This window comes from Myotis daubentonii, chromosome 18 (assembly GCF_963259705.1).
Source record: "Myotis daubentonii chromosome 18, mMyoDau2.1, whole genome shotgun sequence".
Classification (NCBI taxonomy): Eukaryota; Metazoa; Chordata; class Mammalia; order Chiroptera; family Vespertilionidae; genus Myotis; species Myotis daubentonii.
Genome location: NC_081857.1, coordinates 15,555,604 through 15,568,512, shown reverse-complemented (window position 1 = coordinate 15,568,512; position 12,909 = coordinate 15,555,604). Strand labels below are relative to the sequence as shown.

At 37.2% G+C, this 12,909-nt stretch overlaps 1 protein-coding gene across 13 annotated transcripts in view; it reads right to left on the bottom strand.

Annotated features, from left to right (window-relative positions):
• RPS6KC1 (ribosomal protein S6 kinase C1) overlaps positions 1-12,909 on the bottom strand; it is a 141,640-nt gene that overhangs the window by 27,243 nt on the left and 101,488 nt on the right. For 11 of the 13 annotated variants that reach the window (XM_059674159.1, XM_059674156.1, XM_059674162.1 and 8 more), the window contains 3 exons: positions 12,582-12,714; positions 1,037-2,614; positions 676-765 (listed from right to left, as the gene is read on the bottom strand). In XM_059674159.1, the coding sequence (XP_059530142.1) occupies positions 676-765; positions 1,037-2,614; positions 12,582-12,714 (1,801 nt within the window). The remainder of the gene's footprint in view (positions 1-675; positions 766-1,036; positions 2,615-12,581; positions 12,715-12,909) is intronic. The other 2 variants (XM_059674160.1, XM_059674163.1) reach the window with 1 other exon arrangement.

Below are 12,909 nucleotides of genomic sequence, written 5' to 3'. Positions count from 1 at the left end.
AAAAGGTGAACAAACTTTGGATTCTGACAAAGAGAAACTAATTCAAAAACAATTCATATGCTTAAGTGCCCTGTAGTTTTCAACAAAGGATCTGATACCCCTAGAAATAAAACTCTAATTAAAAGAATAAATACAGTAAAAGAAAGAGAAATATGTTATATCAAATATTTGACAAAAATAAGCTATTTTAAAACAAGAACATGCTTCCTAAAATTTCTCAAAATATAGAATGAGGTCTTTAAATTAAAATCTGCTCTAAAATGTGAGGTTGGCTCATCTCTGAAGTCACACCCTTCCATTTTTTTTAATTCTATATTTTATCCATATTTTTAGCCTTAGGAATTTTACCCATTTAATCAATTACCTCTCACATCTTAATAAAAATCATCCATTTAAAGAGGCTCAGGGTATTTAAAGTTCTTTCTAAACACTAAGGAGTTAAGACATTTCTAACAAGAAGTACAAACCCATCTAACAATAAATACACACACACACACACAAACACACACACAAACTATGCTTTATATAATGGTTTCAATTTCCTTTTCTGAAGGGTTAAGGAGATAACCAAATCCAACATATATGTAAACTGCTAGTGACAAATACAACTTCCATAAAGAAATGAGAGCTGTGGACTACTTTTGCAAGCGAAACATTGTAGGAGAGGAATCTAACCTGGGGCACAGTACATTCTCTCTATGGCATCGCTGTCACAGGAATCTTCAACCTCACTCCACCTGCTAAAATACGTTAGCTGAATGTGTCCTAAAAACAAAACGACAGGAGAAATCAAAACATTTTTCTCTTCCATTTTCTGCAGAAGTGAACTGTAATTACTCCTTTTGTAGCTAAAAACAGTATCATTAAGAATAATGGCATCATTAAGTACTAGAAGCTATTACTGGGGGTGAATTTGCTGCACTGATAATGAAGCTCTAGATAGGAAATGAAGATACTAATTACAAGATAAAACGCCTACTCAGTTAATTGGAAGCAACAGCGAATAAAAAGAAATGCATTTGCAAAAGTTCCTGACCTCTATCATTCAATAAGATGTTGTTTGGGTTCAAATCGCGGCACACAATTCCCTCTCTGTGTAAAGCATCAAGGGCTACCACCATTTCAGCTGCCCATCTCTGAATGCAGCCCTCTGGGATGTAAAACCTGGAGTGTAGTGCTAATTTTTTATCAAGGTCCTCAAAAATCTGATGTATCCCCTTGTCTCCTTCTAGTGCTAGCCCACTGGCTTCCTTAGTCGCAGAGTCTCTCTGAAATAAAGTCTGTTCCTCTTCAGCCAAATCATCAGCTTGATCTGTAAACAGCAATACTTCCTCACTTTTTAAAGTGTCCGTGTCTGCATTGTATTCGTTAGCACCTGAGAGTGGGTCAGAAGCAGGGAATACGCTTTCCTCTGTGTTGTTTGCAGTCACTGCCGACTCGACCACTCCAAGTCCTTGAAAGTTAGGTTGTGGGCTATGCATCAAGGAAATGTCTGAACTACTATGATCAACAGCAGCTACAAATAACATCCCAGGACCCCCTTCTACATAGTGTTTCTCTGTGATACCATCAGATGGAAGCCTAGAGGGGTCACTCAATTCTTCTGCACCTTCTTCTTCCTGTGCTTGGCACTGTTCACCACTAAGCCTGAGGCATAAGACATCGGGGGCTTCCAATAGTTTACTTTCCATTATGCCGACATTAGTCTGTGTAAACTTAGCAGGTCCCATTGCTGCACCATCTTTTGTTGGTTCCAATTCACCAGGTAGGTTTACAAGAAGATCAGGCCTTCCTTCATCAGTACCACTGATATCATCAAAAGCAGCATCTTTAAAAGAAATAACTGGAACAGAGTCATCAGAGCCCCTGCTAATGGTGTCCTGAGCTATAACCTTGCTTTCACTAATATTAAAACTCCTGTCTCCGTCTGAAAGAGTAAAAAATGGTTTCAAAGGCTCTGACTTTAGACTATACATTTTTTCTCCAAAATCAAGTCCTAGGAGTTCACTAGTGCTATCCTTACTGTCTATCCTAAAGAATTCCATGGAGCTGGTTTTAGATCTACTGAGGGAATCTGATGTCCTTGGAGAACTAACTGTTTCCAGGTCATCACTTCCAGGGAAGAATTTAAGCTCATGTGCCATCAGCTGGGTGCTGGGGCTGTCGCTGCCAGCAACAAGGTGCGTGGGGAAGCCTTCAACAGCTTTGGTATCAACACCATTTCCTTCAGTCTTTATGAAAGGCTCCTCATTCAGTGACCCTGGTTCAATCTTTTCTTGCCCATATTCATTGCATAAGGTTAAATAACTAGTAGTGCATTCTTCTTCTGAACTTGAGCCAGAATCTGGCCATTTTGGTGAGCTATCTTGGCCATCATCGTCTTGGTTGCTATCATCTTGAGAGCTCAGGGTAAGACTACTTTTCAGAGGCAGAACCTGAGGTGTGGGTCCAGCATCGCTTCCTCTGGATTCAAAGCTGCTGCTGTCCTGAGGACTGGAAGTTGGCTGTTGCAGGTGAACTTTCGTAAGTGCGGGTTTTTTCACTTCCTCGATGTCAAAGCTTTCTTCAGGACTTCTGTTGAGAAATTTACTGACATATGACCACAGTCTGCCACCTGTGAACAAGTACAACAACAAAAAAATTTTTAAGATCCCTAAATTAACAGTTATTTATTGAAGTCACTAGAAAAGCAAAAGGTATTTGAATAATCAACTAAGAGCCAGTCAATGATACCCATCCATTAATATATCCAGTATTCTGGAAGAAAAGTATTTTAATAAAATGTCTTTTGTTATTGCTGACTGGTGAGTACAGTGTCAACATATCTCCTAATATCAATTATTTCTGAAATGACAACCTATTTCTTCCTTTGAAGGGAAATTAGTTATAACAAATACTAACATGAAATCTCACAGCTGACTTTCTGCTTTAAAGTTAAATATAATTTAGCTTTAGAAATAGCTGATTGTGTTCTGATTTGTTTATGTAATAATTTTTTCAAGCATAGCCCCTTGGTCAAGTGGAAATTCATAAATAAGTGCTGCTTAAAACTGTATACTTCACTGGTTAATAAAAAAAAAGTCAATAATATTATTGCATTTTAAAAATGCCCAGTCCAAGATTAGAGGGGAGATTTGGCATCTGGTATATAATTAAGCCATTATAAATGACATATTAATAATATTTTCCCATTTTCTCTCCTCCTCATACACATCATGTGTGGTATGAGACCAAGTAATGAAATTGAATATTAATTGGGCAGCCATTAATGAGGCAAGCTATTGTAATTCTAATTTTGTATTATGATATATATGAGAAACCTATACAAACCAAAAACACAAATATCAACTTCACATAAATCACAGAAATAAAATAAGCCAATGTTTTACCAACAATACTTGTTAGGTAGCTATTTCACCTTATTTTTCATTTGTTTTGTTTTTACCATTAAAAACTAAACCTTTTTTGCTAATTAGAATCGTTGATTAAATAAACTATAAGCATCCAAAACCTACCAAAGCTCTACTGACTAGAAACAGTATTACAAGATTAGTTAAATTTGATTCAGAAATCTTAAAAACAGTAATTGCAGAAGCATACTTTGTAAACATATAACTATAGCTTCCAAAAGTGAGAAATCGTGTTAAAAATGAAACTCTTTATTAATATGGTGAAAGCAACTTTTTTCAGCACATTTTTAATGCTGTTATTAAGAATTACCATATTATCATACACCAAGAGTAAGTAAATATGAAGGAAAATAATCATTGACAGTCAATTACATGTGTAAAAAGGTCAATGGAAGCATCCAAAAACACTTTTTCTACTTCTCATTTCACTTCATTTAGAGAAATTTGATAAATATATAAAAAGCTCCCGATACTATGCCTCACACAGAGTAACTGCTCAATAAAGGGTAACTGTCATAATATTAATCCTAAAATACTCATGCATCTCCTCTACCAGTGATGTAGTTAAGTTTTCTTCCATTTTGATAATAGTTAGTGGTATAGAATATTATGGTGTTTAAATGTTACCTTCTCATTTTTCCTTAGCTAACTTTCTGTTCTCACTAGATTATACTTAGTTTTTCTTATTTTCCCATATTAAAACTTAATTTTAAACATTCATATATGGCTTTGAAACTCACTCACTCATACAAGGAGCTATGCATTGGTTCCATCTTAAGTCTTTTGACAACAGTAACCACACCCTTCTTGTCACAAATAGCTCTACTGTGGCACACTAACAATAATGCCTAAACCTGAAGCTGGGATTCCCGTATGCAATCTTAAAAAATGATGAGTTATTTTCAATTCTCCTAGATGGTGACTACTGTAAGGATGGAACCACGTCTTTTTCATTTTTGCATATGTACTTCCTACATAGTGCACAGGACATGATAGACAATGACATAACAATGCTTGTTAACTCGGATGGCAACTCATCAGAAGGAGACATGCCATCACAAAGCAGACAGTATCTTCAGCATGAAGTTCCAGGAATCAGCAGGAAATAGCATGTACTAAACTTCCAGTAAAAAAATTCATTCATTCTTAGGCCAATTCCAACTGGATGAGCTGCTGAAATCTAAAATTCAAGGTGCTCAATTCTTTATTTTTGCCCCCCAAATCACTTCCTCTTTCTGACTTCTGAGCCATTCTGTCAGAAAAGCTTTGGACCAAACTTGGATTCTTTTCTCTTCCTTTTTTTCTCTATAATTTTCCAAGTCCTATAGGATCTACCCATAATGTTTCTCACAGTCCTCCTCTTCTTTTAATTCCTTTGACCACTCTGTGTTTCTGGAATAAAGTTGTAGCTACAACTTAATTGCTACCATAACTACTTCCAATTTAGCACAGATCTTATGATGTCATTTTTCCATTCAAGAACCCAAATCCCCTCCACCTACTGAATGATGTACCAACTCCATAAAAATATTTGAAACCCTCAGTAATACAGTATCAACCCATAAGTTAATCCTCTCCCTCAACTCACTGCAAAATTCATCTGAATTCAAAATTTCACATATAACCATGCTGGGCTTTCGTTCAAACTATACCTACCACTCAGAAGTTTCTTTCCTACTAGTTTCCCCAATATCTGCTTGTCAAAATCCCACTCATTCTTGAAGGTCCTTCAGAATTTGTTTTATTTCACCATTCTTTTTTATATCTCCTCATTGGATACAACTCCTATAATCTCTCTATCCTCTATACAACATTCTATTTCATATTAATAATACTTTTATGCTTTTATTATCTCCTTTACCAGACTCCAGGGCCTTTATAACTACAGGGAGAGAATTCTGTCTAGCATATAAAATAATAGGTATTAGAGTGGCTTATAAGAAGATAATATCTTTTACAAATTTTTGAAACCCTTTCAAGGAAAAAGGTCCCAAAATACCCTGTATTAATAATGTCATTATTTTTGATCATGTAATCTTCCTATTTTAAAACAAATATACAGTTCTATTGTTTAAAATTTTCAAATAAAGAAAAGAACAAGGAAAACAAAAAATTCAGAATATATAAATTATGCATAATCACTATGAACTATTAGTACATTTGTTTTCAGTCATTTTAGTCATGACTAACATCATTTCATAAACATTTTCTAATTTTCACGAGAATATGAACTGGAAGGCTATATAGCACATGTGGCAGGTATCATGATCTATCAATGAACACTTACGTTACTCCAGCTTTTGCTATTAGAATTAAAATAATATATACTTTTACATACAAATACTTGGCATCTCTGATTATTTCATCAAAACAGAGTCCCAGAAATGAAAGTACTAGATCAATACTTTTAATACTTCTGATATGTGCTGTTATCCCCAGGACCTACTCCTACAAGCAATGTGCATTGGTGCCATCTTTATAGCAACTTGCTTATATTGGATACTAGGGGCCCGGTGCATGAAATTCGTGCACTGGGTGTGTGTGGGGGGGGGGGAGTGTCCCTCAGCCCAGCCTGCCCCCTCTCACATACTGGGAGCCCTCAGGCATTGACCCCCATCACCCTCCAATCGCAGGATCGGCCCCTTGCCCAGGCCTAACGCCCCTGGCCTAGGCGTCCGGCCCGGGCAGCGGGGACCCGCAGCTGCAGCGGCCCTGTGATCGTGGGCTTCGCTTTAGGCCCAGGCAAGGGACCCCTAGCTCCCGGGACTGCCAGCTTCGACCATGTCCAGCTCCCATCGCTGGCTCCACCCCTACTTCCTGCTATCACTGGCCAGGGCGGAAAAGGCACCTGATTCTCCGATCATGGCTGGGCCGCCTTTGCCCTGCCCCCCAGCTCTTAGCTCCCCCCTGGGTTTCCGATCACTGTCAGTGGCAGGGGGCTTCTTCCTGCTTTCCCTTTCGCCTCCCTGCATTGTGCCTACATATGCAAATTAACCGCCATCTTGTTGGCAGTTAACTGCCAATCTTAGTTAGCAGTTAACTGCCAATCATAGTTGGCAGTTAATTTGCATATAGCTCTGATTAGCCAATGAAAAGGGTATCGTCGTACGCCAATTACCATTTTTCTCTTTTATTAGTATAGATAGATTAGCAAGTTTACCAATTTGGCTGATGAAATACGGCATCTTATTTAATTTCTATTCTTTCATTATTAAGTAAAATTTCTAAATGTATTTGCTGGCACTTATGGAATTTGTTCTTAGCCTAACCAAGTATCCAAATTATATTATAAAAACTCCGCATGTTTAAGCAAAATATAAATTGTTTTAGCTCTTCTCCATCCTTTCCTAGGTGCCCACTTAAATTTAATGCTCAATATGGAGCTACAGAAACAAACATGTTGGACCTATCACATACTTTTTTTAAATTACGAAATCATGGAAATCACGTAATTTACAAGAACACATTATTCCTACTGAAGTTTCTCGCCCACAAAAACTGATTGGGCTTTCTTTTCTTTAGAGATAAGATCAGGTCCAACAGACTAACATACACGAAGTCAATCTTACTGTTGTAACATTAAAAATATTAACCTTAAAAAAATCCTAAACCACAAAATAGAAATACCAAACATATTTACGCTTTTTAACACTTTAGGAATCGAAATGACACCTTTCTAAGCCCCATTGAAGCATATAAAATAGTAGATATTAGCTATTTTAAGCTATGAAAATAGTATTTTAAAAGGTTTAATTAAAACTCTTTGTATCTCATCAATTTTAATCTATTGGGGTTTTGGGGTTTTTTTGCAAGATTGCAAAGAAATTTGTTAAACTTAAATTTGCTTGACTAAAATTAGAACTTTAAATTAATATGTATGATAAAATATTACTGGACCAATGATCAAAATCATCTTTTGACCCAACAATTCTACTGAAAGGAATTTCTCCTAAAAATAGTTCTCAAAAAACAAAGATATATCAGGAAAAGCACTAGAAACAATTTAAATACCAATTAACAGGGGGTAACTAAATAAATTATGGTAAATCTATACTATCAAATACTTTGTATATATTCAAAAAAGTTAGAGCAATACTTTCAAATATTTATATAGTGTTTACCATGTACCAGGCCCTGTTCTAAGTACTTTACACATATCAACTATGTAATCCTCACATCAGTCCTATTGAGGTAGGTAATTATTATCACCCCTATTTTATAGATAGAGAAACATAGGAACAAAAAAGTTAAGTAACTTGTCCCAAGTCATACAACTAGTAAATGGTGAACTGGCTCCAGAATCCTTGTTTTTAAGCATTACACTATACTACAGACCTATATACACTGAAAAGGAAAGCTGTCCAAGATACACTGTTAAGATGCGGGGAGAGGGATAAGCTACAAAACAGTATTTAAGATTCATTTATGTGTTGTTTTTTAAGCAGGCAGGTATGGAGTATATGTTTATACACACATGAAATTTCCCCCTATTTCTAGAGAATGAAACTTGGCATTAAAGTGAATAGGGAGGGAGAGTTTTAATTTTACTTTGTATACTCCTACATAGTTCGAATTAATTTCTTTACATATTAGTTTTATAAATTTTTAAACTAGTTAATAAAAAGATAATAATTTCACTCCTTGGATCCCCAAATAACTTGGGTAGAAATTACTTCCCATCTCCCATCTATTTGGTGCACATTCAAAAGCTTTTCCAATCATTTTCTTTTAACCTAGTCATTTCATTTTCCCTCTGACTCAGTATTCAACAATTATACACTGAGCACCTTCCATATTCTAAGCATTCTGCTAAATGCTGGAATATGTATTATGAATATGATTTAATCCATAATCTTAGGAACTTAAAAAGTTTCAATAACACTCATGGCCTTTATTGAATACAATTACTTTCCCACTTTTTCTTCCTTAGAGTCAAAGTAAGAGATTCATTAACAGAAACGAGCATTTTAAACCTCTCTCCTAAAATCTCATCTGGTATAGCCAACTGCCTACTCCATACCACCTAGATTTAATAAGCATCTCTCACTTACATGTCCAAACTAAATCTCTGATTGCTCCCTCTACATCTGCCTCTCCCCCAGCTTTCCTATCGCAGTAAATGGAAACTCCATTCTTTCAGTTATTTCAGCCAAAACCCTGGAGTCATGCAAGGTAGAATCATGTTAGTTCTATCCTCAAAATATATTCGGAATCTAATAATCACTTCTCACCACCTCCACCATTAACATTTTGTCCAACCTCCCATCATTTTCACCTGGATTGCTGCAACAACTTCCAAACTGGTCTGCTTTTGCCTTTGTCCTTCTATATTCTATTTTCTACACAGCAGCCACAGTGATCCCCATCTTGCCACAATGCCCCCCAATAACTATCTATCAATAAAAATCAAGTTCTTAAAGTGGCCTACAAGACTACACAGGATCTGCCCACCTGTCTCCCCATCTTGCTAGGCTCATTTCCTGCCACTCTTCCCATTCCGCTTCCACCACAATGACACTCCTGCTTCTTGTACACTAAGTGCACACTCTTGCCTCCAAGCTTACGTACTATTCTCTCTTGCCAGGATAATGTTCCCTCACGTATCCACACTGCTCCCTCTCTCACTTCCTTCAAGTTACTGGCCAAATATCCCTTCTTACTAAAGGGACCACTCTATATAAAACAGCAACCCCTACCTCACCCTTTTGGCATTCCCTTCCTTTATTTATCTCCATCTGACATATATTTACTTAAGGATTTGTTTACTGTCTGTCTGGCTTTTATAATGTAAGTCCCATGTGGGCAGCCTTCATCTATTTTAGAACTAAGACTGTATCCCAGTAAGCATGCAATACATTTCCGACTGAATGAAAGAAAATAAGTCAAAGAGACTAATGTGAATTATGAACAGTTTTTTGTAAGCAGAGGGCAACTAAAGCCACAAATCATAAATATTCAAATATTCATATTATGAAAAAACAACTGCTCATTTACTTTTTCAGTAACAGTTTAGCCAGTATATGAAAGTGACATTTGTATGCTATATGCACAACTTCCTAATTCACAGAGTTAACAAAGAAAGTACCACAAATATGTAAAAGGTAACACACAGTCCATCATCTAGTTACTTGATTGCTCAAGCCAAATCCAAGAAATTGCCATAGATTTTTCTCTCCCAAAATTTATTTTATTACAGATGCCATGGACTCTAAGTATCTCTGCTAGTAGACTAGAAGGTCATGCCATCATAATTTCTTGCCTGAGACTACTCTATTAGCCTTCTCACTGCTTCTTGTCTTATCTTTCTACAATCCATTCCCCACACAACAGCCAAAGTGATTTTTTTTCTTAATGTAAATCTGTTCTGACCACTGCTTCAGATGTCCAATGTTTCCCAATGCACTTCCTTACTCTGTCATAGAAGTCTCCTGCCTGCTTCTCCCATATTCCACTATTGCCCTCACCTACTACACTACAACCAAATGACCTCCTTTCTTTTCCTCAAACATTTCAAGTTTGTTTTTGCCTTCAGTTTCTTTCACTGATGCTGTACCTGGAATGTGATTCCCCCTTCCATCCAAATGGTTACTTCTTATGTCATTCAGAATTCTTAAATGTCACCTGGACTTCCCTGACTACCTACTCTAAAATAGTCCCCCAGTCCTTATCTACTGGATCTCTCTCTGTTAAAGATTAGTATGGTATTGCCCAGCCAGTGTGGCTCAATGACTGAGGATCGACCTACGAACCAGGAGGTTATAGTTTGATGCCCAGTCAGGGCATATGCCTCAGTTGTGGGCTCGATCCCCAGTGGGGGTCGTGCAGGAGGCAGCCAGTCAGTGATTCTCTCTCATCATTGATGTTTCTATCTCTCTCTCCCATTCCCTTCCTCTCTGAAATCAATAGATAAAAAATAAAAGGTTAGTATAGTCCTTATTATTATCTAATATTCTCATACTTTTAGTTTTTCTGTTTGACTCTTCACAAGAAGAATGTAAGTTTCAAAGGGATAGGCTCTTTTCTTGTTTTGTTCACCTAAACATACTCAATAAATTTGTTGAATGTTAAATGAATACAGAGTCCCCATTTGCACTATAATTTAATATTTTTGCATTATAAAATATTCTTAAAATTAAACAATATACACCTAAGAAACACAGTAAAAAGAGATTCCCTACCCCTAAATCCTATATAATAAAAGGCTAATATGCAAATTGACCAAACAACCAGTCGCTATGACGTGCACTGACCACCAGGGGCAGACGCTCAACGCAGGAGCAGCCCCCTGGTGATCAGTGTGCTCAGCCAGAAGCTGGGCTCATAACTGGTGAGTGCAGCGGCGGTGGCAGGAGCCCCTCCCGCCTCTACAGCAGTGCTAAAGATGTCCAACTGCCAGCTAAGGGACCTAAGCCAGCAGTCGGACATCCCCCGAGGGCTCTTGGACTACGAGAGAGCACAGGCCGGGCTGAGGGGGAAACACACACACACACACACACACACACACACACACACACACACACACGGGTACACAAATTTTGTGCACCGGGCCTCTAGTGTTTACATAATCCAAGACAAATTCTATGGTCATGTGACCATTCAAATTCAGATATGGTCAACAACAAAGGAAAATAGACTTGGTAAAGATAATCTAAAATAGTGGAAAATTTGAAAACTATTATGTCTATGTCTTTAATTCAGATTATAAAGGCTTTCTATAATGCTGCAATAAATTCAGTTGAAATATCAGCTTTAGAGTAGAAGGGAAGGTGAGAAAATGGCCGAAAAAAAACTGAAGTATGAGTTGAAGAAGCAAGAGAACAGGAAGAGGAAGTTGTAAATAGCAGGGGTAAAATAGGATTACAAATTTGCCACAGATAATCTCCAACATGAATAATCCACCCTGGGTAATAGAACATTGACTATAATTACATTCATCCTACTGACCTTGTTCTAAATTATTATGGATTATTACTGCACAAGTTATTTTTGTTCCACACCAGAGGTGGTTGTATTCCGCTATCAGATGACATGACCTCTAATTCAATAATGTCTGTAATGCACTGGTATCCTCAGATAAAAGCTGTCTATAATGTCTGAACAAAGGTGAATTAGTTATCCAATTCACACACACAATTAACTCTCTTAATACCTGAGAGACCATGAAGCCCCTTCTGAATTTCCTATTAAGTACCACATATGGAGGTCTTCCCTCCATCTGTAGTTATCTTGTGCTGTACTTCATAATAAACAATATTAATAGTTTACTGCCATCAAAAATCTTGCATTAGTTCTCATAAGAAACCTCATTCTGCAAAGCAATGACTCATTTTCCTGGGAAAATGCATTAAATTCAAATATTATGCCTATTAATAAAGCACAATAGTTCCCTATTCTCAGTAAGGTAAAAATAATAACACCTTCATGAAATACAGAAAATGTAGTATTTTCACCATTTTAAAGAACACCTCTTAAAAGCCAAAAGGCAATATTTATACTGTGGATTTATATTTATATGCTGTATTCAGTTATTTTTAAGAAAAAAAAATTTTAATTCAGGCACTAAAGGGCAAAAACAAATCAAAACATAGTCTTTTTGCCACCTGTTCCCTCTACTCAGAGCTGAAATTTCACAGAGTTTGAAGGCAGAGTAGTGTGCTTCTCTCTGTTTTGTCCCCATATGTGATGCCAATGGCTGTATTCGCAAAAACCCAGATTAGAATATCTAGGTCATGTCAAATGTCAAGCAAATACCGGGCCTTCTAAAAAGGGAGGTAATTAATTAATTCTTCAGGGGATGCTTTTTATTTTAGTCATCTAACATTAATGTATCCTTTCAGCAGAGAACAAGAGAACAAAATAAAATCTGTACAATTAAACCTGGCTCTCTTAGCACACATTTCCATCCTATCAGATCTAGTCTAGGAGAAAGCAAGGAGTTAAGTATATCAGCAGAACAATCCTGTAGCTCCAATGAAATCTGCTGCTCACCTGGGTTTTCATTTCCCCTCCCAACTCAAAGTAGGCAGGAAAGGCAGAGGAAGAAGACAACAATTTCTTACGTGTGTTTCATATGTTTTATCTGCTCGTGTAATGACAGATGGACATTCTAAAAACCAAAAAACTAAATAGGTGACATTCCTGGCTCCAAAAAAATTTAAAGTACAAACCAACCTTCTGCATGCTGCAGCACAAGAAATACCGACTCCTCAGAAATGATGTACTTGTGCAGACACACCATGTTGGGCACACAGCGGGGGATGATGGTCTTTCTGTTCCTGCTATATTCACTGCTTTTCCTTAGACCCTGACAGAGAACAAAAAGGTCAGTTGTACCCTCAGTTGCCTTTGGAGCCTGCTGTGCTCTGTGTTTATCAACCAAACTAATCTATCCGAGTTACTCTGGGCTTCAGAGAAACCACTCATCTGCTGCTCTATGCCCCTCAGTCCCTGGAGGCTCTGCTGATGGCATCTGGCGAGAATCCAGAGAACAGAAGATGCC